Genomic DNA, 23,786 nt, shown 5'->3' on the forward strand with positions numbered 1-23,786 from the left:
ACCAAAAGACCTTTCTCCAAGATACAAGCCTCTGAAAATGAGAACGAAGTTAACTGAATTCAAAAAAAAAAGACAGGGAAAAAAAGAATTTCATGGGACATGGAACTAAGAAACTTTTGAAAGTGAAGGAAAGGTCAGCCTGAAAGAGAGGCCCAGAAAAGGAAAATCATTAACAACAAAGCAAGGAAGCATGCAGATTTGAGGAAACTAGAAAATATCAATTTGTGTCAAACATTTTTATTGAATATATTTCTGTCAAATGATTAAAAATGTTCACTCATCAAAAAAGTAAGAGCATGAAGGTGATGCTGCTGAAACTGAAGTATCGTTTCTCCTCCCCAGCTGAACGGAACACTTTTATGGAATGTACTGCATGCCACAGTTACTGAGAAATTCCAAATAAATCATTAAATTCATTGGTTTGAAAATTAGCTCTCTTTGAAAAATAAGTTTATGGTTGATGAGCTGTCTGTTAACACTTGGCCTGTTACAATAATTTTATTGCTCTCCTAAACCAAAAAGTAAAATAAAGCATAAATCAAAGGATTTAGAGCAGAACTATAATAAACAAACCAGCAAAATAGCTCATAAACATATGAAGTGAGTGAAGTCACTCAGTCGTGTCCCACTCTTTGCGACCCCATGAACTGTAGCCTACCAGGCTTCTCCGTCCATGGGATTTTCCAGGCAAGAATACTGGAGTGGGTTGCCATTTCCTTCTCCAGATCTTCCCGATCCAGGGATTGAGCCCACGTCTCCCACATTGTAGGTAGACGCTTTACCATCTGAGCCACCAAGGAAGGTGTTATAAATCACCCCCAAAAAATCAATAAATGAATCAATCATATACGGTAACTATGAGATGAAAAATGCTATACTTGGAGTTTTGGCAGCTTTTCTCTCTCTGTCACTCTGGTTTTGTGTATGCCTAATAATCCTTCTACTTTGCTAGGAATATGTTCAATCTTTATAGTCTGTTTTCTAGCCACAAGAAATATATTACTATACAGAATTATCATAACAAAAGTAGGTACAAAATATAATAGAAACTCTGTCAAAATCCAAAATTGATTTATAACAAGCTGACAACTTCCAGTGCAGCTGAGGGCACTTACTGATTCCTTTATCCTGTTCTCATGAACCCCTGTGAAGAACACAGCTCCACTGCATACAAGGGGCAGGATCCAGGAGATGCTGATGCATACCCCTGACACAGACACCGTGAACTCGGTGGGACAGACCAGGGGGTCAGTAACAGCAATGTCCCTGTTGATGGAGATGAAGCACAAGTGGAAGAGAGAAGAGTAACAAAATGCCACATCACAGGAACTGTGAAGGGCACAAAATCTGGCTCCAAAGTACCAGCAGCTCTCCACGGACCTGACCATGCTGAAGGGCATCACGGTCACTCCCACCAGAAAGTCCACGCAGGCCAGAGAGGCAATCAAGAAGTTGGCTAGAGAGTGCAGCTGCTTGAAATGAAGGATGGCAGTCATCACCAGGAGGTTTCCAAACACGGCTAGGACAGCCCAAAGCCAAACACCATGTACAGAATCACGCGGGATGTGGGTGAGTAGGGGGTTTTCAAACAGGATCCGTTCAGGTGCTCGTAGCAAAGCTGCACAGCTGCAGGGATGGATGAACTGCTATTCATGATGCTGCTGTTAATAGCATGTAAACACCTGGAGATGTTCTGCCCTTTTCAATCACATAAAATAGAGCTGTTTTCTATCTTCTGAAGAGAGAGAACAGCCTCTTAACTAAATACCCATGTTACAGTTATCAGATATTATCATAATGCCCTGTCGTATATCTATTTTAAGCTCAGAACATATAAAATAATATTATATGCAAGTTAAGTTCTCAATAAATACTGCTGCTGCTGCTGCTGCTAAGTCGCTTCAGTCATGTCCAACTCTGTGCAACCCTATAGACGGCAGCCCACCAGGCTCCCCCGTCCCTGGGATTAACCAGGCAAGAACACTGGAATGGATTGCCATTTCCTACTCCAATGCATGAAACTGAAAAGTTAAAGCAAAGTCACTCAAGCGTGTCGACTCATAGTAACCCCATGGACTGCAGCCCACGAGGCTCCTCCATCCATGGGATTTTCCAGGCAAGAGTACTGGAGTGGTGTGCCTTCTCTGCAATAAATACTACTATTAATAATTACTGTTTTATTTTTATTCTTTAGAATATAGTTGAAAACAGCTTTCCATATCCAATAAGAATTTAAGCAAATCTGTGGCAAATTTGCTTTCGCCACAATAAATTTCTTGCCTTGTAATTCGTGAAAAAAATTTTTTACCTGGACTGGATATTGTATTTATTTCTTATTGTCAAAGTTAGTGAAGATATATGTGATTTGTTATTATTAGTTACCTTTACTACCCCTACCCCCTCAGGAATGTCTGAGGAGTTAATGACAAAACCCCCAGGAAACACCTAAGTTCAGTTTAGTTCAGTCGCTCAGTAGTGTTTGACTCTTTGAGACCCCATGAATCGCAGCACGCCAGGACTTCCTGTCCATCACCAACTTCCGAAGTTTACTCAAACTCATGTCCATCGAGTTGGTGATGCCATCCAGCTATCTCATTCTCTGTCGTCCCCTTCTCCTCCTGCCCCAAATCCCTCCCAGCATCAGAGTCTTTTCCAATGAGTCAACTCTTCGCATGAGGTGGCCAAAGTATTGGAGTTTCAGCTTTAGCATCAGTCCTTCCAAAGAACACCCAGGGCTGATCTCCTTTAGGATGGACTGGTTGGATCTCCTTGTGGTCCAAGGGACTCTCAAGAGTCTTCTCCAACACCACAGTTCAAAGCATCAATTCTTTGGCGCTCAGCTTTCCTCACAGTTCAACTCTCACATCCTTACATGACCACTGGAAAAACCATAACCTCAACTAGATGGACCTTTGTTGGCAAAATAATATCTCTGCTTTTTAATATGCTATCTAGGCTGGTCATAACTTTCCTTCCAAGGAGTAAGCGTCTTTTAATTTTATGGGTGCAATCACCATCTGCAGTGATTTTGGAGCCCCCCAAAATAAACACTGACACTGTTTCCACTGTTTCCCCATCTAATCAGTTAATATAATTCACCACATTATCAAGTTAGAATTTTGTGATTATTTGATTAAATGCAACAATAGCACTCATTTTTTCCCTCGCTCTTTTTCTCGCATAATTGCATCAGCATTCCAGGATGCTAAGCAAATGACCTGGTTTCCATGGGAGCACATTGGGATTGTCTTTGTATATTCCATCTTGTAAGAGATTGACATTTCTCATAATGGGAAAAAAGAAGTCCACATTACCCTAAGCTTGAATAACAATAATCCACCCCAGATCTGTGAGTCTGGTGACCCTCTCTGACGGTCTGTGCTTCAGACCCTCCATATGTGGCTCATGACGTAGTATCCTGCTTTGGTTTTTTTAGATTTCAGAGCTAATGTTCCATAATCAGTTTTCCCCCTATCTGTGGGAAAATGTTCCACTTTTTAGAAATTATAGACTTATCAGGGGGTAGTTCTCCTTTTGAAACCCCTTCCTTTTTAGTGTCTTTAGCCAGGACTCCAAGATTTTAGTTTTGTCAGAGTACTCGGTCAGTTTTCTGTTTTTTTTTTTTTAATCTTCCTTCTTCCATCTCTCCTTCTCTCCTAGTTTCTTGCTCATTACCCTGTATATGTCCAGAAATTTGGGAATATTCTGAAGTTCTTTCTCAAATTCTCTCATCACAGTCACTTGTAATTTCTGAACTGAATATAACTTCAGAAAGCCTACTGTACATCTATCTTCCTACCAGTTTTCTTAGAATTTGAGTCACAGCCCTTGGCTTACAACTTTTAATCAGTAGGCATCCAGATGTGTGCATCCTAAAACATGATGGATACTCCAGACACACCCACAAGTATCTTCTCTGACTCACAGAGAATAGATTAAGATGTGCAAGACATGTTACTTTAATGCAACCATCCTTATAATGGTAGCAAGCAGCAAACAGTATATATAAGTGGTTTGGTTTACATGTATTAAGTCATAAAATGGTTATGTGCAAAAAAAATGAAGTCAGAAGTATTATTATCCTTATTTTATAAATGAAAAAACTGATCAACTGAGAAGCTAATAACTTGCCTAAGGTTACACTTCTAGTAAATGATGACCTTGGGCATTTGTATCTAAGCCATTTAGCTCCAGATTCTATGTTCTGAGCCGCCATGCTCTGAGCTTCTACTCCTATGCCCTCATTACCCCAGATGGATGCCTCAGGGCCTTAGCACAGACTCTCATCTTGCCTGCATCACTCTTTCCTCAGATTTTCACAGGTTCTTTCTCATTCTTCAGGCCTCAGCTTTAAAATAACTTCCTCAGAAAAATCACTGTCTCAGCTAATTGGTACTGTTCTCAATTGGTACTGCTTTTTTTGTTCTTTTATTTACCTTGTTTTCTCATGTTCTTAAGTGTATATATCAGAATTTGAACCCAATCAGTCCATCCGAAAGGAAATCAGTCCTGAATATTCATTGGAAGGACTGATGCTGAAGCTGAAACTCCAATACTTTGGCCACCTGATGTGAAGAACTGATTCATTTGAAAAGACCCTGATGTTGGGAAAGATTGAAGGCAGGAAGAGAAGGGGATGACAGAGGATGAGATGGTTGGATGGCATCACCGACTCTATGGACATGAGTTTGAGTAAGCTCTGGGAGTTGGTGACAAACAGGGAAAACTGGCGTGCTGCAGTCCATAGGGTCATAAATAGGCAGACATGACTGAGCGTCTGAACTGAACTGAATGCCACATTAACCCATATTTTAATGATCAGAACATGTATGGCCAAGCCCAACATCAGTGGACCCAGGACATTTGCTACTTCCCAGGGATTAGGAAGCAGGGCAGACTGCAGTGAGAAAGAAGCATGAAATAGAGGCGGAAGTAGAGAAGACAAAGTCTCAGTGCCATGCTGTGATAGGTGCCAAGGACCAAGACTGAGGATGATGTATTCCTTCCCTTTGATTCTCAAAACCTTTCCCTACAATTCCAAATTTGCAGCCATCAGAGTTGCAGAGTAAATCCATGCAAACTGTAAAGGTCTGTGTGGGGGAAGGACCAGCTTCTTTCACACACTTTGTAGGCAACTGTTTGTGTGACCTTTTGGTTCCCAATGCCTTCTGCAGAACTAACTTTACAGAACAGAGCTATTCAGAAGCAATACAAAGGGGACCTTGCTATGGATATTTCCCTGCTCAAAACCTTTGATCATATATCAGACATATAAGTTTCATGTTTATAGTCATACACATATACATTCATGGGCTTCCCAGGTGGCTCAGCAGAAAAGAATCTGACTGCAATGAGGGAGATCTGGGTTCGATCCCTGGGTTGGGAAGATTCCCTGGAGGAGGGCCCAGCAACCAACTCCAGTATTCTCACCTGGAGAATTCCATGGATAGAAGAGCCTGGCAAGCTACAGTCCATGAGGTTGCAAATGGACGTGACTGAAGCGACTAAGCACATGTACGTTCATGTGTTTTCTATATTCTCAGATGCTACCTGCTGGGATGAGCTATAACCTGGTTTGATTAAATTGTAAGAAAACAATGTAATTAAATTGACAGACGTTTAGAGGAAAAATAATGGTCAGTTTCGTACAAAAGCAGAATCATTTCCTGCTGTGTGGATGTGATTGACTTGCAGAGTTCCACCTTGTGAAGCTGCTAAGTATTCTTCCTTTCAGGACAGACAGCACCATACCTAATGGATTGGGAATGGGTATGGATGTATTCTAGGAAGGGAAGAGGAAAGTGTTTTTAAAAATAATGACTGACATACTTTGCAAATTATATTTATTGCTACATCTAAGACACAGTGTTCCAAGCTCCTTAAAGTTTCAAAACTGTAGTACTAAGATAATTTGAATTATAATTCATTTGTAATTTATCTCATAATGCTTGAGTTAAATGCAAAAGAAAGAATAATTACTTTAAAGAAGTATTTAGTGTTAAAAAAATACATTGAATATAGCAGTTTGTACATGAACACTGCTATAGTTTAAATGGTTAACCAACAAAAACCTATTGTATAGCACATGGAACTCTGCTCAATGTTATTTGCCAGCCTGGATGGGAAGGGGATTCGGGGAGAATGGATACATGTATATGTATGGTTGAGTTCCTTCACTGTTCACCTGAAACTATCATCTGTTCACCTGTTAATACAATGTTGTTAATACATTATTGTTAATATTGTTAATACAGTAATCGGCTATACAACAATACAAAATGTTTTTGTTGTTAAAAAATAAAATTAAAAACATTGAAAATATATTGGAAAATATTTTTACAACAAATGTATTTTTTAATTATGAAAGAGTGGGATCAATAAGAGTTATCCTTCCATCAAAAATTAAAAGAAATAAATCCATTTTAGCTAACTTCATTGCCAAAATATAACTTTTACTTCTTTATTTATTGGTTGCTATGTCTATGTCTGTATCTGCAGCCATAATATCATCCATATATCTGTACACCAGACACTTAAAATTAATTTACAAATAGTTTTCCAAGTAAGTATTAATCTGAAAAAGTCACTAAGAAACATGGAATTAGACTGACTAGAGACCTGTAGGGAAAGATTTAGGAAGAAAACAAAAACAATATGTACATAAAAGACACATGCTTCCTAGCAATAGCTCCTGTAAAGAATGACTCAATTCTGAGCAAGCATGTGGCATAAACAACTTATTTTTCTGAAGAAAATCCACATACCAGTGTCTCTGGAAAAATAAGTCTAGCTTGTATGATTTTTTAAAAGGAGAAAATATTAAAATGGTGAGATGTGGAGCATCATCACTTTACAAATATGCGTCACATTTTCATTTTTCAATTATTAAAGAAAAAGAAAGAAAACATTCCTCCAAGAATATAATACATTTACTCAATGAGCATTGAAACAGACATTGAACCAAACCTGGCTTATCATCAACCTGTTTAGCAACTCGGTTCCAAGGAGACAGCATTTTTAAAGGGACCGTTTTTTAAAAGAGACAGTCTGAACACTTGACCATGATGATGGAAAGTGATGCAAAATTAGGATGCAAACAATCTTTCCCAAAGTTCAGTTATACAAAGCTCAATTATTTGAACTTAAGGGCATCTTAGAGAGCAAAGAGTACAAACCCTTGATTTTTTTTCTTTCTTTGATGAGGGGAGGGGTAAGATGTCAAAATAGCCTGACCTGGTGCTGCCAAGTTACAGGACCAGGACAGGAGCTCAGAAAACTGCCCTCTGTGTTTCTTTCCCTGCACTTCTGCATCTTGGTTGTCTCCAAGGAAGTTATAAATAAAGAGATTAATATTTACACAAAGTTTTGAAATATCCAATAAACATTTAGAGGATGGCACTCTCTCCTTTCCCTACATTCTGTAGAAACATTGAAGGGGAAGAACGCTGTATCTCTTCTCAGAATAAGAAGTTTGTCTTTTTCCCCACTGCTCAAACTATGCTGCCCTGGAAGCCTGCCCACAAACTTCCAACACCACACAGCCCACCTGCACCATTCCACTCATGCTTTTTGCAAAACCCTATCCCTAGGTGGTTAGATAACATCACCAACTCAATGGACATGAGTTTGAGCAAACTCTGGGAGATAGTAGAGGACAGGGAAGGCTGGGGTGCTGCAGTTCATGGGGTCACAAAGAGTCAGACGTGACTTAGTGGCTGAAAAACCACAAGCCTACATTCAGTCAATCTTGGTATAAATCAATTGTGGGAGTCCGTGGTGAGAAGATCTCCCGACTCAGGAGAAGTTTCAGCGCCTTCCTGAACCACCGGTAGGAAAAGACATAGATGATGGGGTTGCAGGCCGAGTTGAAGTAAGCAAGCCAGATAAACATGTCGAAGACTAGCGGTGGCGTGATGAAGTTAAGGAGGCTGTCGACCATCGTGTCGATGGTGAAGGGAAGCCAGCACAAGAGGTACACACCCACGGCGATGCCCAGGGTCTTGGCAGCTTTTCTTTCACGTTTGGCAGGTCCAGCCAGGCTTTTGCTTAAGTTGTTGATCTGCTTAGCCTGCTTGGTTGCAACCACAAAGATCTTCACATATAAGCTAATCATGATGAGGCAGGGGAAAAAGAACACAGGGAAGTTTAGCCAGCCCCAAAACTTATTGAACAGCAGCTGGCAACTGCCCACACAAGGCATCTCTTCCAGCCACAGGTGGAGCCCTCTCTCTGCCACGTCTGTGTAGAGTAAGAAGGCAGTGTAAGCTGCTGGCACCCCCCAGCCTGCCAGGATGTATCTGAGGGCCACCCTGACCGTGAACTTAGAGGGGTAGAGCAGGGGCTCACAGATAGCACAGTGGCGGTCAATGGAAATGAAACAGAGATGCAAGATGGAGGTGAGGCAGAAGAGGGTGTCCAGATAGGTATGCAGGCGGCAAAGAGAGTCTCCAAAGAACCAGCAGCTCTCCACGGAGCGGATGGTACTGAGGGGCAGGACCAGCAGACCCAGAAACATGTCAGCCAGGGCCAGGGAAAGCAGCAAGAAGTTGGTGGGAGTGTGAAGCGCTTTGAAGTAGGACACAGCGAACACCACAAACAAATTTCCTAGGACTGTAATCAGCACGCCTGCTGCACAGGACAGGTAGATGGCCAGCTGGATGCCCAGGGGATGGACTGTCCTGGGGCAAGACCCATTCACCTGGTAGCAGAAAGTCTCGGGGCGTTCTTCAGCACCTTGGTTGAGGACCACACTCATTTATGGTTTCTCCTCCTCTTCTCTTTCTGGGAAGAGTTGCCTGTCCCCAACAACAACAGCAACAACAACAAAATTTATCTGATAAACAACTAGAAAGTGAGATCTACAGGAAGAACTAGAGGAACATTTGAATCAACTGTGCCTTGAAAATCAAATACAGCATGGGACTCAAGGTCCCAGAAGAGTTCCTTCTGTTAGCCCTGGTTTGTCTGACTAAGCACTTTTAAAACTACCAGAGACAATATCCTTAAGGAAAGAAAAGAAGGATGTAAATACATATTTCCTCAAATAAAAAGTTATTTATATCACAGTAGGGAGTATAAAATTATTGAGAGGTGTCTCTTCCATTTTGAAAACGTACCTGCTGTCAAATGTAAAGTGAGATTAAAGTGATGAGGGGGAATTGGATGAAAATAGTCAAAAAGATACAAACTTTCAGTTATAAGATGAATAAGTACCTGGGATATAAAATACAACATGGTAAATGTAATTAATGCTGCTGTATGTTATACATAGAAATTCTTAGGAGAGCAAATCCTAAGAGTTCTCCTCACAAGGAGAAATTTTAAAATTATACAGTACTTCAACTTATACAGCACTGTAGGTCAATTATATCTAAATAAAACTGGGGAAAAAATAAAATTATTTTTGAGTCTGAACCAGGGAAGAATTAATTCTTATTAATAAATCATTATTTGGGAAGATGTAACTTCTGTCTCCTTCTAAGAATTAAAGAAACTGACAGTAAAATCAAGTGAGTAAGCTGTTTTTAATTTATTTACTTATATTGAGGTATAATGACATATGCAACTTCCCTGCCTGCTCAGTCAATAAAGAATCTGCCTGCGCTGCAGGGGACCCAGGTTCGAGCCCCGTGGGTCAGGAAGATCCCTTGGAAAAGGTGACAAACCACTCTAGTGTCTTTGCCTGAAAATCCCATGGACAGGGGGAGCCTGGCGGGCTGCAGTCCATGGAGTTGCAAAGAGTCGGGCACGATTGAACGGCTGACACACATATAATGACCTGTAACCTTGACTTAGTTTCGAGAACAACATAATGTTTTGATATTTATATATATTTATATTATGAAATGATCTGCACACTAAGTTTAGTTAGTATTCAACACTGTACATAGTTACGGAATTTTTCTTATGATGAAAACTTTCAAGATTTACTCTCTTAGCAACTTTCAAATATGCAGTACAGTAATATTAATTTCAGTCATCATCCCCATGACTTAATTATTTTATAAATGGATGTTTGAATGTTTGGACACCCTTCACCCATTCACTCAATCCCAGTGTCTGGCAACTTCCAATCTGTTCTCTGTATCTATGAGCTTGTTTTTTTTAATTCTACATATAAGTGAGATCACACAGTATTTATTTTTTCTCTGTCTGATTTATTTCACTTAGCATAATACCCTCAAGGTCCATCAATGTTGTCTCAGATTGCAAGATTGAATTTTTTATGACTAAAATATATTCCATTTAATTTATTATCTATTTTTTTAATTAGAGGGTAATTACTTTACAATTTTGCATTGGTTTCTACTGTACAACACCACAAATCAGTCATAATTATAACTCCTTCCCTCTTGAACCTCCCTTATACCTCCCACCTTCCTGCCACTCTAGGTCATCACAGAGCACCAGGCTGGGCTCCCTGTGGTATACAGCAACTTCCCACTGGTTATGATAGTGGATACATGTCAATGATACTTTCTCAATTTATTCCATCCTCACCATCCCCTGCTACATATGCAAGTCTGTTCTTGACATCTGTGTCTCCATTCCTTCCCTGCAAAGAGTAAGCTTTTTGAATTACATGTCAACTCTCCTCAGGAAAAGAATTTCGCATACAAATAATTAAATGAATAGAATTGCCCTATTTTAGTTTTGCGTGCTATACAATTTCTGAAGATACACACCCTGAAGGAACTGTCACAAATAAAAAAAGCATTTTTATCTAACCAGTCTAGTCACTAGTCCGTGAAATTTTAAACAAAGTCTAATAAAATTGTATTCTGAGCTTTTAAGCGACTTACAGAAGAGTCAGAATCACTTCATGGAAAGGAGTTCTTTTAGCAGGTGACATAAGGTGCATAGCATTCACTTCCTTTAGCAAAGATGGCAGATGTACAAGCAGGTAATGATTTTATACTCCAAATAGAAACTGCCTCTTTATTTTGGCATGTGAAACAAATTAGTACTGAAGGAGTATCCAGGGACCTAGTTGGCATGGTTCGCAAGTCTCAGTAGTTTAAGGCTCCTTCTCAATATAGGATCATTTATCCTGCTAATTAATTAGAGATGAAATTTAAAGAAACTGGATTTACATTTTATTTTGCTTAATTTTACTTTAAGTATGTTTCATATATCCCTTCTGCTTTAAGATTATGTATTTTTCTCCCAGCATGGGAAATAATTGACAATAATTGATCATAAGCCCTTTGGTTTGTGACTCTTACATTGGATTCATCATGGATTCTTTGTAAGCTCTCCATTTTGTGCTGGTTAAAGAAATCAAAGACAGTTATACAGTTTACCTGGACATAGCAAAGTTAGATTCTTGTTCTGCCACTTTCTGCTGCTAAGTCACTTCAGTCGTGTCTGACTCTGTGCGACCCCATAGATGGAAGCCCACCAGGCTTCCCCATCCCTGGGATTCTCCAGGCAAGAACACTGGAGTGGGTTGCCATTTCTCTCTCCAATGCATGAAAGTGAAAAGTGAAAGAGAAGTCGCTCAGTCGTGTCCGACTCAGCGACCCCATGGACTGCAGCCCACCAGGCTCCTCTGTCCATGGGATTTTCCAGGCAAGAGTACTGGAGCGGGGTGCCATCGCCTTCTCCATCTTCCACTTTCTAGGTCACCACTGATCCTCTCCCTCCCGACTCATATGTCTGTATATCACAGAGATAATATCAAGGAAAATAACATGTTCAATCATATTCTGCTATTTCTGTTTTTTGGTATCAAACCTCCAGAGGATGTAATGTCTCTTTGCAGCCTTGGAGAAATCATTCCACAGTGCAAATTAAACTGATGTCACAAAAATGACAGAATTCTAAAAGAAACAATAGATTATATCTAGCAGCAGGGCCTGCAGGACAAGGTGGGAAGTCCAAAAAGAAAGAAAGGAATTTGGCATGTACCTCCTCCTTCTCTGCAAAGTCAGGGACACACCCAGTGCTGACTGTCAGAAACTTGCCTTGTGCATGATTTTAAGGTGACGGACTAAAGCGTAAAAGACAAGCATGAGAAGATACACAATCCATTTGTCTTGCGAACTGGAGGTTCAACTATTAATATCATATGAATAAACTCACCTCTAAAACAATGCACATTAAAAAAAAATAAGCTTTTCCTAGTCAATACAAATTTAGGGACAAGTATTTCCATGAAGTATATCCTACAGTTTCTCCTGAACCAAGACTACAAAACAGACTGTTCAGGAATACCAGCTCCTAGTTTACATCTTTTCTTCCATCTCCTTCTAAACAAGCCACATCTGGTATCCCAAAGGCCATTCAAGAGTCCACATGGATCATTTTGACTAGTGTGTAAAGAGAGACAGGAGCAGCTAACACAGCTTATATGTAACCACTTCCTAGCTCAGCAATAATCCTGGAAAGGTGGTATTATATATAATATTTATACTGAATTGTCTCTAATTTGCATCCTTTCATTTCTATGTATATTAAAACCATAGTGTAATATGATGGGGAGGAAACAGTTTAAATCTAGTATTGGAAATTTCAATCTATTTCAATGCCTCCCCCTCACCTAATGGGTGAAATTCAGCCTTTAACAGGCACAGAAGATGCTCCCAATTCACTCCCAACATCTCTGCAGTTTCATCTCCCTGTCACGTGGCCAAACTGGTTCTATTCTCACACAAATATCTGGCTGCTTTTTCCTTTCGCTTGCTTTATTCCTTGTGATGAATTATGCTCTGCCAGCCTGAGAAATATGTTTCCCAGAATCTCTTTATGTGTATGATTCCAAGTTAGAGGAACTTTGGGGAGATTTGGAAAGCAGAAATGAAGCTGCAGTCATTATTCTGCTGGTTTTTCCTGGAAGACACAGAGGATGAGATGTTTGGATGGCATCACTGGCTCAATGGATATGAGTCTGAGCAAACTCCGGGAGCTGGTGAAGGACAGGGAAGCCTTGCGTGCTGCAGTTCATGGTATCACAAAAAGTCAGACATGACTTAGTGACTAAACAACAACAATGGTGGACAGACAGAGGTAACAGGTTCCAGCCTGGCCTCACTCCTGTCTGCTGGCACTGCTGACCAATGGTAGCCTCAGGTCTCCTACCAAATTCCTGAAAGGATGCACGGAAGCAGCAGTCAGCCAGAGACAACAGCTAACCATTGACTTCTCTATAAGCGCTGACTTTGCAGTCCTGTGTCAGTGATTGGTGGAGAAGAAATGGCAGTCCACTCCAGTATTCTTGCCTGGAAAATCTCGTGGACAGAGGAGCCTGGTGGGCTGCAGTCCATGGGGTTGCACAGAGTTAGACACTGAAGCAACTTAGCATGCATTCATGCATTGGAGAAGGAAATGGTAGCCCACTCCAGTATTCTTGCCTGGAGAATCCCAGGGACAGAGGAGCCTGGTGGGCTGCCGTCTGTGGGGTCGCACAGAATAGGACATGACTGAAGTGACTTAGCAGCAGCAGCAGCAGTCAGTGATTGGAAGTGAGTTCTTTAATGAGCCTGATGATACAATCCTGTGGCCTAAAACGCAGGCTGCTGCTCCTGCTGCGAAGCCACTTAAGTCGTGTCCAACTCTTTGTGACCCTATGGACTGTAGCCCAGAAGGCTCCTCTATCCATGAGATTCTCCAGGCAAGAATGCTGGAGTGGGTTGCCATTTCCTTTTCCAAAATGTAGGCAGTCTTCTCTAAATCCCAAACCTGGCTAAAATTCCCTCCTCCATACTTCTCTAGCTTCCTGCAGTATAATTGAGTGGTGACGGATCATAAGCTTCATAAGGCCAGGATTTGTTTTATTCATCTTGGAACCACAAGCACTCAGAGCAGCACTTGGCACATAGTAGATGGCTAATAAATGTTTAATGAACTTGGTGGTTTTTAATAAAGAGAACAAAGTGTCCATGCAGTCACCATGCTCTTGAGAAAATAGCTACTCTGTTCATCCCAGATAATACCTAGATAGAAGATCTATTTTGGGTTAGGAATAAGGGTGGGATGATTCACTTTTTATATGGACTGGCCTGAGAAGAGCATGTGAAGCTGTTTTGTGAAGCAACTGAACTAACATTCATGGGACACCCTTTCAAAATTACAAAAGTCCTCCATTGAGGTAAGACGTGATTGTGACTGTGGTAGACGCTTCTACCTGCTCCTTCATTTCTTCTCTATGTAACTCGGCTCCTAGTGGGCGAAAAAAAAAAAAAAAAAAGCTAGGTGGTCTACAAAAAGGACCACCCCATGGCCTCAGACCCCAGTTTCTTGATGTTAAGTAACACATTTAATGCGATCTTAAGGAGAAAAGAAGTATGTGCTGAATGAATGGCTGCCCTTCCTATTCAGCCCGTCAGAATCAGCAACCCAAACATTTGTGCTAAATTCCCAAAGAGGAAAAGAGGCTTATCATGGGAAGTGGATTATAAAGTGCTCCTGTCATCATAAAGTGGTCTATTGCCCATCAGGCCCTGGAAGGAGGTCTAACTTGGCCTGAAGTCTGAAGAACTATTCCTGTTCTTTTGATTTTCCAAAAGAAGTGCCTTACCCTCCAAATACCGCCTTCAGGATTATGGGTGGAGAAAATCTCCTCCTAAAGGACTACATAACTGTTCTAAGAAGAGAATAAACTAATTCTCTATTAAGCATCTTAATGTCCAGTTTTGATTTCAAATATTGTACTGTGATAACAGTAATTTGCTGAAACATCTCAGTACTTAAATATGTTATATTCAAATTACTGAATTACAAGTACTAACTTTGGGAAGCTATGAATGTTCAATAGAACAGATAGATCAAGAGGGTATAGGGGAGTAGAGATGTTGTTAAAGGTGTTTTAAAATAATGAGTAGTTTCCTCAACAGATACAATGAAGCAAGGGTAGATTCAAAAAAAAGTTAAAAGTTTCATGAAAGCCTTAGGATTTACCTATATGAATATTAGAAACCTTAAGATTAACTGTACTGCATAGATGTGTGATGTCATTTTACCAGGTCAGAGAATGGGCCGGGGAGGGGGGGAGAATTGGTTAACCAAATATTCTGATATCACTGTAAGAATTACTATAATCAAATACACACTTACTTATAACAAATACATACATGCTAAAGGTAACAAGTTTTCTCTTTGCAATTAGCCAGTGACTTTTGGTTATTGTTATGAAAAACAACCTTACTTTCTGCAAAAAACAACAACAAAAAAACCTAAGGTTGATGAATATGTTGCTCTAGCTACATGTGAACAAATTCTAAGTTTGTGACTATATTCCATTTGGGCTGGAAGAATGAGCCTATTAATGATTTACATTTTAAAAACAAATCTCAATTTAAAAAATAAAAAACTAAAAATAAAAAAAAATAAAAAAAATTTAAAAAAAAAGATAAACTAGTCTCTTAAAGATACAGATGTAAACCCTAGAGATGGGGGACGGGATGACCCTATGAGACAGGAGATTTGGACATATCTGCTATGTGGGCTGAATAGTATATAAGCCAGTTTACAGAGAAAATAGTTGTATGTAACATTCACTAAGAATTTAATGTCAAACTACCAGGCTTTGCAGAGAGATAACCTGCCCAAAGCTCTGTAGTTTGTAAGTGGGAGAAATGGGTTTTGAACCCAGACAGTTTATATTAGAAGCACAGGAACTTCGCCACCACCCTCACAGAAGAAAAGGAAAAAAACTGAGATAAAGAGGAAGAAATTGAGATAACAAATGGCAAAGGTTCTGCTTAAAGTTGCATAAGCAGAGAGCAAAAAGGGAAGTCATTATAAAGACACAGTAAACCTGGTTACCTCCCAGAATTCAAGGGCAGGGTCTCTGGAAGGACTTTGAATTGATGATTCATCAGGAAGCAGGCAGGATGTCTCACCGAATGGCAGACTTCATAGTGTCTGTAGTATACAATGGGGCTTCTATAAATAAAATCTTTTATTTTCAATTATGTTCTTTTCCGTAAATGTGCAGTAGCATACAATATGGGTCAATAACACAAATTTCCTTCAGGTATAAGAGAAGCAGCACCAGCCCAGGAGTCTGAAGATTTGGTTTTTGTTCGTAAACGTTCATGGAACATAAATGTTCATGAAAACTTTGGGGAGTGATAGAGTACACTTGATATGTTTAGTACCTAGGTGGCAGTGTTGATTTCACAGGTATATACATATGTTAAAACAGTGTACACTTTAAATGTGCAGTTATACCTCAATAAAGTTGTTTACTCTTTTTAAAAAAAAATAAATAAAAATAAAAACAAATCTCAGTCTGCTGTGGCTGATTCAAGTTGATGTATGGTAGAAACCAACACAGCAATTATTCTTCAATTAAAAATTAATAAATTTGGAAACCTCAATCTGTTAATACATAGAATAGTGAACAATATTTCTGTACAACCACACCTTTCTATATAGCACTTGTACTACTGAGGCATTAGGAAAGGAGAGACTTAATTTCTATCCTCAGGAAGTTCATTATATGAGCATGACAACTGTGGTCTGAATGTTGCAAGTGTTTCTGAGCTGGTCAGTCATTTTCCAATGTGTGCCTCTTCTGGCCTTGTCCTCAAGTTTCCCAGCACAACATTGTACACATATGACCAAAGCCCATTAGAACACGTTTTAAATTCAGTTCAGTTCAGTTCAATTCAGTCCACCTTCAATGGTGGACTTTTTCCCCATCTTCCTTGCCAGGAGAAGGAGCCCCCACTGTCCAATATCATTTATCATTGTTTCTTTCTATGCATTTGAGGAACTCCCTCCCATTTTCCTCAAAGTTTCTACATTTTGGTTATCTAATGAATGCATCCAGAGATATTTATTGGAAAGGAACTATACCAATCACTGTGGGATACAAGGATGAATAATATAAAGAGTCTTACACACAAGAAGCTCATAATCTACATGAACAACCAACACATTTGTGCATACTTAACGCCAGCACTGGTGGCTCAGATGGTAAAAAATCCACCTCTGGTGCAAGAGACCCAGGTTTGATCCCTGAGTCAAGAAGATCCCCAAGAGAAGGAAAAGGCTACCCTGTCCAGTGCTCTTGTCTGGAAAACCCCATGGACAGAGATGCATTGCAAGCTACAGTCCCTGGGGTCACAAAGAGTTAGACACGACTGAATGAATTAAAAAGTAGAGACATTACTTTGCCAACAAAGATCCATCTTGTCAAGGCTATGGTTTTTCCAGTAGTCACCTATGGATGTGAGAGTTGGACTGTGAAGAAAGCTGAGTGCCAAAGAATAGATGCTTTTGAACTGCGGTGTTGGAGAAGACTCTTGAGAGTCCCTTGGACTGTAAGGAGATCCAACCAGTCCATCCTAAAGGAGATCAGTCCTGAGTGTTCATTGGAAAGACTGATGTTGAAGCTGAAACTCCAATATTTTGGCCATCTGACACAAAGAGCTAACTCATTTGAAAAGACCCTGATGCTGGGAAAGATTAAAGGCAAGAGGAGAAGGGGATGACAGAGGATGAGATGGTTGGATGGCATCACCGACTCAATGGAAATGAGTTTGGGTAAACTCCAAGAGTTGGTGATGGACAGGGAGGCCTGGCATGCTGCAGTCCATGGAGTTGCAGAGTTAGACACGACTGAGTGACTTAACTGAACTGGACTGAATTGAATGACTAAGCATGCAACTCCAATACAAAGCAGGAGACAAAAGAGACATGACTGGGGCAGGGAACATAGAAGGAAGATGTCAGCTACATTGAATTTAAGATCCTATTGGAGGAAAAAAAAAAAGATCTTATTGGGGCACCCAAAAAGATCCTCCTCTGGTAGCAAGAAATAAGAAACTCAAATTTGAAGGAAATAATAAGATTGAAAATAAGTATATTTGAGAGAAACACATGAAGAGGTAGTAATTGAAGCTGTGAGGCTAAATAACGTTAGAGCAGAATTTCTCAACCATGGCACTATTGAAGTTTGGGGCCAGATAATCCTTTGTTGTCAGGGAGGCTGTTCCATGCATTGTATGATTTTTGTCAGTATCCTTTACCTCTACCCTTGAAATGTCAGTAGAACTCCCTCACTGGTTATAACAACCCAAAATGTCTCTAGACTTTGCCAAATGCACTTAAGTGGCAAACCTGTCCCAGGCTAAGGACCACTGGGTGAGAGAGACAGAGTAATAGTGTGAAGGGTGAAAAGATCACAAAGGACACAATTTGATGAAATAGGTTTCTAGGGTAGGAGAAGGAGGAGAAAAGCAAAACAACATGGAGAAAAGACAATCATTGAGCTAAATGATTAACCAAAAATATATAACAAAATATATTAAATATTTACAGTAAATATTATTGGCAGTAAATATTAACTAAAACACTGTGGGAAGGAAAGAACTTCAGTTTTGTGAATGAAGTTTAATCTTGGTGAATAAAATGTACACACATAGCCAAAGAGATGTTCACAGCACTTGTATGTATACACGTAGGCCATGTGACTATATAGATCAAAAACATATGTTAGAGAAAGAATACATTCCTAAAATCCTTCTTTATCCATTCTGCTCATTTAATGAGACAGTCCAATTTTATCAAACTATTGGAAAAGTCACTTGAAATCTTTTTTAAGAGATTAAATCAGAATCAGTAAAACTGGAAGCAACTGCAGCTGCTTCCTTCTCCCTTTCCATGTCCTCACATGCTCTGTACTTCAGCCTCACAGCGTTCTCAAGCCCTCCCCACTCTCCCAAAATGTAATAAGCTCAGGAAAGACTTAGATAAACTCTACATGGCTATTAAAAGTGTGAAATCCAACTGTCTCTTTTGATGTTTAGAGGATAAAAAGAAGATCCCCATCTGACATGCCAAAGGAGTGAAAATCTAAATCTCTAATTTTGGAAATTCAGGAATCAACAAGTCTTGGGAGAGAGTGTCTTTTTACTGGAGGTGTCTCCCCCAGAACTCCAGAAACTGACCACCTTGGGAACTCTGGTATAACCAGAAGGCTAGATCTATTGCTTCTACCTAGGCGTCTATTACACTAGCTGGTGGCTCAGATGATAAAGAATCCACTTGCAATGCAGGGTTTGATTCCTGGGTCAAGAAGATCTCCTGGAGAAGGGAATGGCAACCCACTCCAGTATCCTTGCCTGGAGAATTCCATGGACAGAGGAGCCTGGCAGGCTATAATCTATGGTGTCACAAAGAGTCTGACACAACTGAGTGACTAATACACAGGTGTCTATTATACCAACTGGAAGAATATCCTTGTCTAGTCAATCCACTCCCTTACCTCTAGGGAGAAAGAACACCCAGTTTCCCTAGTAGGAAAGAATTGTAGAAAATGGAGAGCATTGCCTAAACACATGCAGGAAATATGCTTAGGTTGGAAGAGTCAGGGTGGAAGATCATTCCTGAGACGATTGTCCTCAACGCCTTGCGAAACCAAGGATAAAACATACCATATATAATGGGATTGAAAGCTGAATTAAAATAGCCCAACCAGAGAAAAACATTGTACAAATCTTCAGGCGTTGTAAAATTAATGAAAGGGTCTGTGATTGTCAAGACAAAAAAGGGCAGCCAACACAACACAAATACTCCCATGACGATGCTCAAAGTCTTGGTGGCTTTGCTTTCTGTTTTGGTTGATGCCTTCATTTTGCTTTCTGACCCAACGTGTTTCATCATAGAACCTGTGCCCATTTGCTTAGCGTGCTTCCTGGCTACTGTGAAAATATGTATGTAAATTCCCACCATTACCATCCCAGGGAGAAAGAAGGCTATAAAGGAGGCCAGCACCCCCCAGAGCTTGTTAAATATCAGCACACATAAACCTGTACAGTCAATGGCTGCAACAAAGTCTTCTGCACCAATTATGTTTAATTCTGAGAATACCAGGCCAAAAGCAAAAAAGATGGGAATAGACCAACTGATGAATAGAAAGACTCCTACAAGGGAGATGGTAATTTTGGTGACATAATGTAAAGGGTCACAAACAGCATAGTAGCGGTCCACTGAGATGAAGCAGAGGTGAAAAATGGAGGTGGTACAGAGCATGATGTCACAGCAGCTGTGGACTTTGCAAAAGAGATCTCCAAAGTACCAGCAGGACTCAATGGACCGGATCATACTGAAGGGCATGACCACACAGCTCAGCAAGAAGTCAGTGGTGGCCAGGGAGAGGATCAGGAAGTTGGTGGGGGAGTGGAGCTGCTTGAAGTGGGCAATGGAAATGATCACAACCAGGTTGCCCAGCATGGTCATTACTATGGCAGCGATCATGACAACATACAAGGCGCAGGCGCTCAGCCCAGACCTCAGGTTTCTCGGGCATGAATTGTTCACCAGAGCAAAGCAGAATTGGACTTCTGAAGGGTTCCAACGGTCCAGTGAATTCATTGTCTCTGTCTTGTGGGTACTATGAGTCTTTTGCAGAAATACTGTGTTTCTCTCTTTCCTGTGAAAGAAAGAGGAAAAACAATAAAAATAGTGCAGATTTTCAGAGAGGCCCAACTAACTGCACTTCAATCCTGGGATAGCTCCCTACTGACTGTGAGTGCTGCTTCCCAACTTTAATATGCATATGAATCAGTTAGAGATCTTTTCAAAACACAGATTCTAGTTCTGGGATGGGGACTAATAATCTATTTTACTCGCCAGCTCTTGGGAAATGCCAGTGCTATTAGTCTAAGGACCATCCCTTGATTAGAAAGGGACTAAATACAACTAAATGAATATTGTCACCCAACACCTAAATAACCCAATTAAAACCACCTAAGTGATCCAGGTAAATGCATGTTCTGATTGTACCAATATGTTGTCCTTATTCAGGATTCTGAAAACATGGGCAGATCAAGAATGTTCCCTGCCCCACTTTTATTAATCAATTTAATTTAGTGGATAATTCCCCTCAAGAATTACCAGGACCTCGGGAACTATTCTTTAATGCTGAGTTTAAACAATAATTGTGATCTAAAGATTATGCGTCTTTTTTCTTTAATTTCTCTTGTGAATATTTGCAAATGTTTTGGATCCTGCCATTTAATACATACTCTTCAATTAAGAAAATATTTTTCTCTTCAATGGGGTCAATATAGATTTCAGGGTTTAGAACAATATATGTAATTAAAAACACTCTAAAGCCTACATGATTATACAGAAATTGCCTCAAAAGAGGGGTGGGAAATATCTCAAATGATAGCTTGTGAAATTCTCTGGGTTGTCTCCTTCCATTTGGCAGCCACATTCATTTATAAACTCACATTCAAGTTGATGTCATTTTGTCCACAGACTTTAAGTCTCACATTGGTAATGAATTTGACAGATAGGGTGCTCATTGATTTTACTTTATGTAATTTACACTGTTGTACTTAAAATGTGAAAATAATGGGACTGACTCATCTGGAGTATGACAAGGGTTTAATGACAAGCATTCATGAGATCTAAGGTCAGGTTGGAGAATGGAGTTTAGCCTGAGAATAGATTAAGACTCACTGGTCCACTGGGAAAATGAACCCCCCAGCAAGTCCTTGCCAGATTTACTTGGAAAAGATACTAGTGAGAATACCTGTAACCTTGTAAATAATATTTATATTTACAGTACTTGCAACCATAGCTTAACAACTTTTTCCAATGTGCATTATTTGAAACCTTAACATTATGGCACATTTTATTTGCTCTGGGTATAGTGAATTAATTTCTCAGACTAGTATTTTTCTTAAGATATATTTTAACTAAACCATTCCAATATTATGCAACAGAGTTGAACTTGAGAAACCAAAATGTAGAGAGTAAAATAAGAGAGACAAAGATTTATTCAACTGTTTTTTTAAGCTGAAGAGTATCCAGCACTAATTATTTGATTACTTATCATTTTGGTTCCTAAACTCTGATATTCATAATAAAATCTTAAATACCTAATCAACTTCTTTAATAAATGAACTTTTAAAAATTATTTTTATCCTTTTTAGTCTCATGAATTAAAATTTTTTCTTTAATTATTTTAAAAATTATCTTGAAAGATATCTAACAATTACCACAAAATAACCTATACATTTGTCACTTGTAGACTTCTGGTAAAGAATGGCAACCTATTCCAGTATTCTTGCCTGGAACAAAGGATTGATATAATTTAACCTCCTAGGTTTGTAAAGTGAATTTTGTTTGTTTTATTTTGGAAGACAAGTTATGAAACAGCTGCTAGAAATTAATAGTATTATTTCATGTTTTTGATGAATGGTTGTGTATACTAGAGAAGTATTTCAACATTTAAGTATCATATTAAGACAAAAGGATAGAATAATACACATTTATTTTAAAAGTTAATACATGAAAGATTTGTTAAGATATTATCAAAGATAGTTAAGCCTTTATCTTAAGTTATTAGTTAAAAGTTGCAAAATAAGGAAGCAAATGCAAGCATAACTACTAGTCTACTGCTTTGTTAAAAAAGAAAATAGTCCAAAAAAAAAAAAAGGAAATTATTAAGTGCATGGAATTTTATTTAAAAACTTAACAAAGTAAAATTCCTTTTTGTTGAAGATTCACTTCCCGAAAAGAATTTTTTAATAACAGTAATTTTTAACAATTTAAAGTTAAATCCTCTATAGCATCTGACTTTTATCATGGGACATTGTTGTTACACCTATTTTTTTTTAATTACTGACATTTCAAAAAAGGATCAAATTAATGACAACACTGCAAAGAATGGCCTAAGCAAAGTACAGAAAATTGTTAATTTTACCAGGAGGTAAAAAGAAATATTTACTAGCAGTTCTGGAGAGAAGTAAAAACTGTATTACTTTTTAGTTCAAATTTCATTCTTTCAGGGAAAAAAATACAGAATGGATAAACAGACTCAAGGACACTGAAATGATAATTTTGAAAAATGTAAAAGTTCCTCAGAATTTCAAGGAAAATATGAAAAAGAAATTATATAATAATTTTCCTCAAGTATTAAATATTTAAAATTCTATTAATATATATGTATTTTCCTCAAGGAAAATATCCAACAAATCCAATAATATACTGCAAATGAAATGGAAGAAATAAGGAGAGAACTTATATTTGCTTTATCAAGAATGATTTTTCTCCTCTTACTGGTTGTGAGACCTAAACAGCCCACCTCTGAGACTGTTTTTCTGAAAACAATGATTTTATCTTGCTTTGCTCTATCTCACTGAAACAATAATTTCCTAGGTAAGAGAGATTACTTGTGAATTAGATGTGAGAAATGACTGTTGCAGATCTTTAGAATTACCTCTTTAGAATTCCAGTGATTTTTAAAAAATGATCCAAATTTATTTTTATAGATCTTAGGCTTTATAGAATTTATAGATTAATATTTTCTTTGAACTTGAAATAAATAAACACATACATACATACCTAAATACATATATCTGATCTTTTCTCTCTCTTAAGATACTCTTCTTTCGCTTAAAAGAATTTGTTTGGCTAAGCTGGTAGTTTGGAGCTAACATGGTTGAAAAGTGATTTATTTGCTGTGCTAAGGTGTCTTACCATGCAAATGAGCCATATGCTTCACCATTCTCTTCCCTGCTGATTTTCCCCCAGAAAAGACACTTAGGCCTGAGATCTTATTGGTAGGCTCCTGGCAATCTGTGTTGTCATCAGTATTTATACACAAAATATGCCTCCTGTGGCTGCATTACCTGGGTTCTGCTATTAACAGGAGTGTTCTTTAACAACTTCGGCATGTTGTCAACAGAAATGCTATATCGAGTCACCAGAGAATTGGCTCTGGGAGAATAAAAGTTTTGTGTTATCATCTCCATGATTTCAAAGAGCTAGCCTCACACAAGGCAAAAGTGGAGAAGATTGAAAAGAGGAGAGGAAAGGTG

The 23,786-nt window shown here is 39.0% G+C and overlaps 2 protein-coding genes and 1 pseudogene across 2 annotated transcripts; all 3 read right to left on the bottom strand.

Annotated features, from left to right (window-relative positions):
• Positions 1–428: 428 nt before the first annotated feature.
• LOC101103986 (trace amine-associated receptor 6-like) lies at positions 429–1,654 on the bottom strand (annotated as a pseudogene).
• A 6,087-nt stretch (positions 1,655–7,741) lies between these two features.
• TAAR5 (trace amine associated receptor 5) lies at positions 7,742–8,755 on the bottom strand. Its single transcript, XM_004011334.3, has one exon. The coding sequence runs from the start codon at positions 8,753–8,755 to the stop codon at positions 7,742–7,744; it is 1,014 nt and encodes a 337-aa protein (XP_004011383.2).
• Positions 8,756–19,281: 10,526 nt separating this feature from the next.
• LOC101119483 (trace amine-associated receptor 4) lies at positions 19,282–20,325 on the bottom strand. Its single transcript, XM_004011514.4, has one exon. The coding sequence runs from the start codon at positions 20,323–20,325 to the stop codon at positions 19,282–19,284; it is 1,044 nt and encodes a 347-aa protein (XP_004011563.2).
• Between the last annotated feature and the right edge of the window lie 3,461 nt (positions 20,326–23,786).

Source organism: Ovis aries, chromosome 8 (assembly GCF_016772045.2).
Source record: "Ovis aries strain OAR_USU_Benz2616 breed Rambouillet chromosome 8, ARS-UI_Ramb_v3.0, whole genome shotgun sequence".
NCBI classification, from domain to species: Eukaryota; Metazoa; Chordata; class Mammalia; order Artiodactyla; family Bovidae; genus Ovis; species Ovis aries.

Coding starts and splice junctions, on each gene's coding strand:
- TAAR5 (XM_004011334.3), bottom strand. CDS start 8,755: ATGAGTGTGGTCCTCAACCAAGGTGCTGAAGAACGCCCCGAGACTTTC.
- LOC101119483 (XM_004011514.4), bottom strand. CDS start 20,325: ATGAATTCACTGGACCGTTGGAACCCTTCAGAAGTCCAATTCTGCTTT.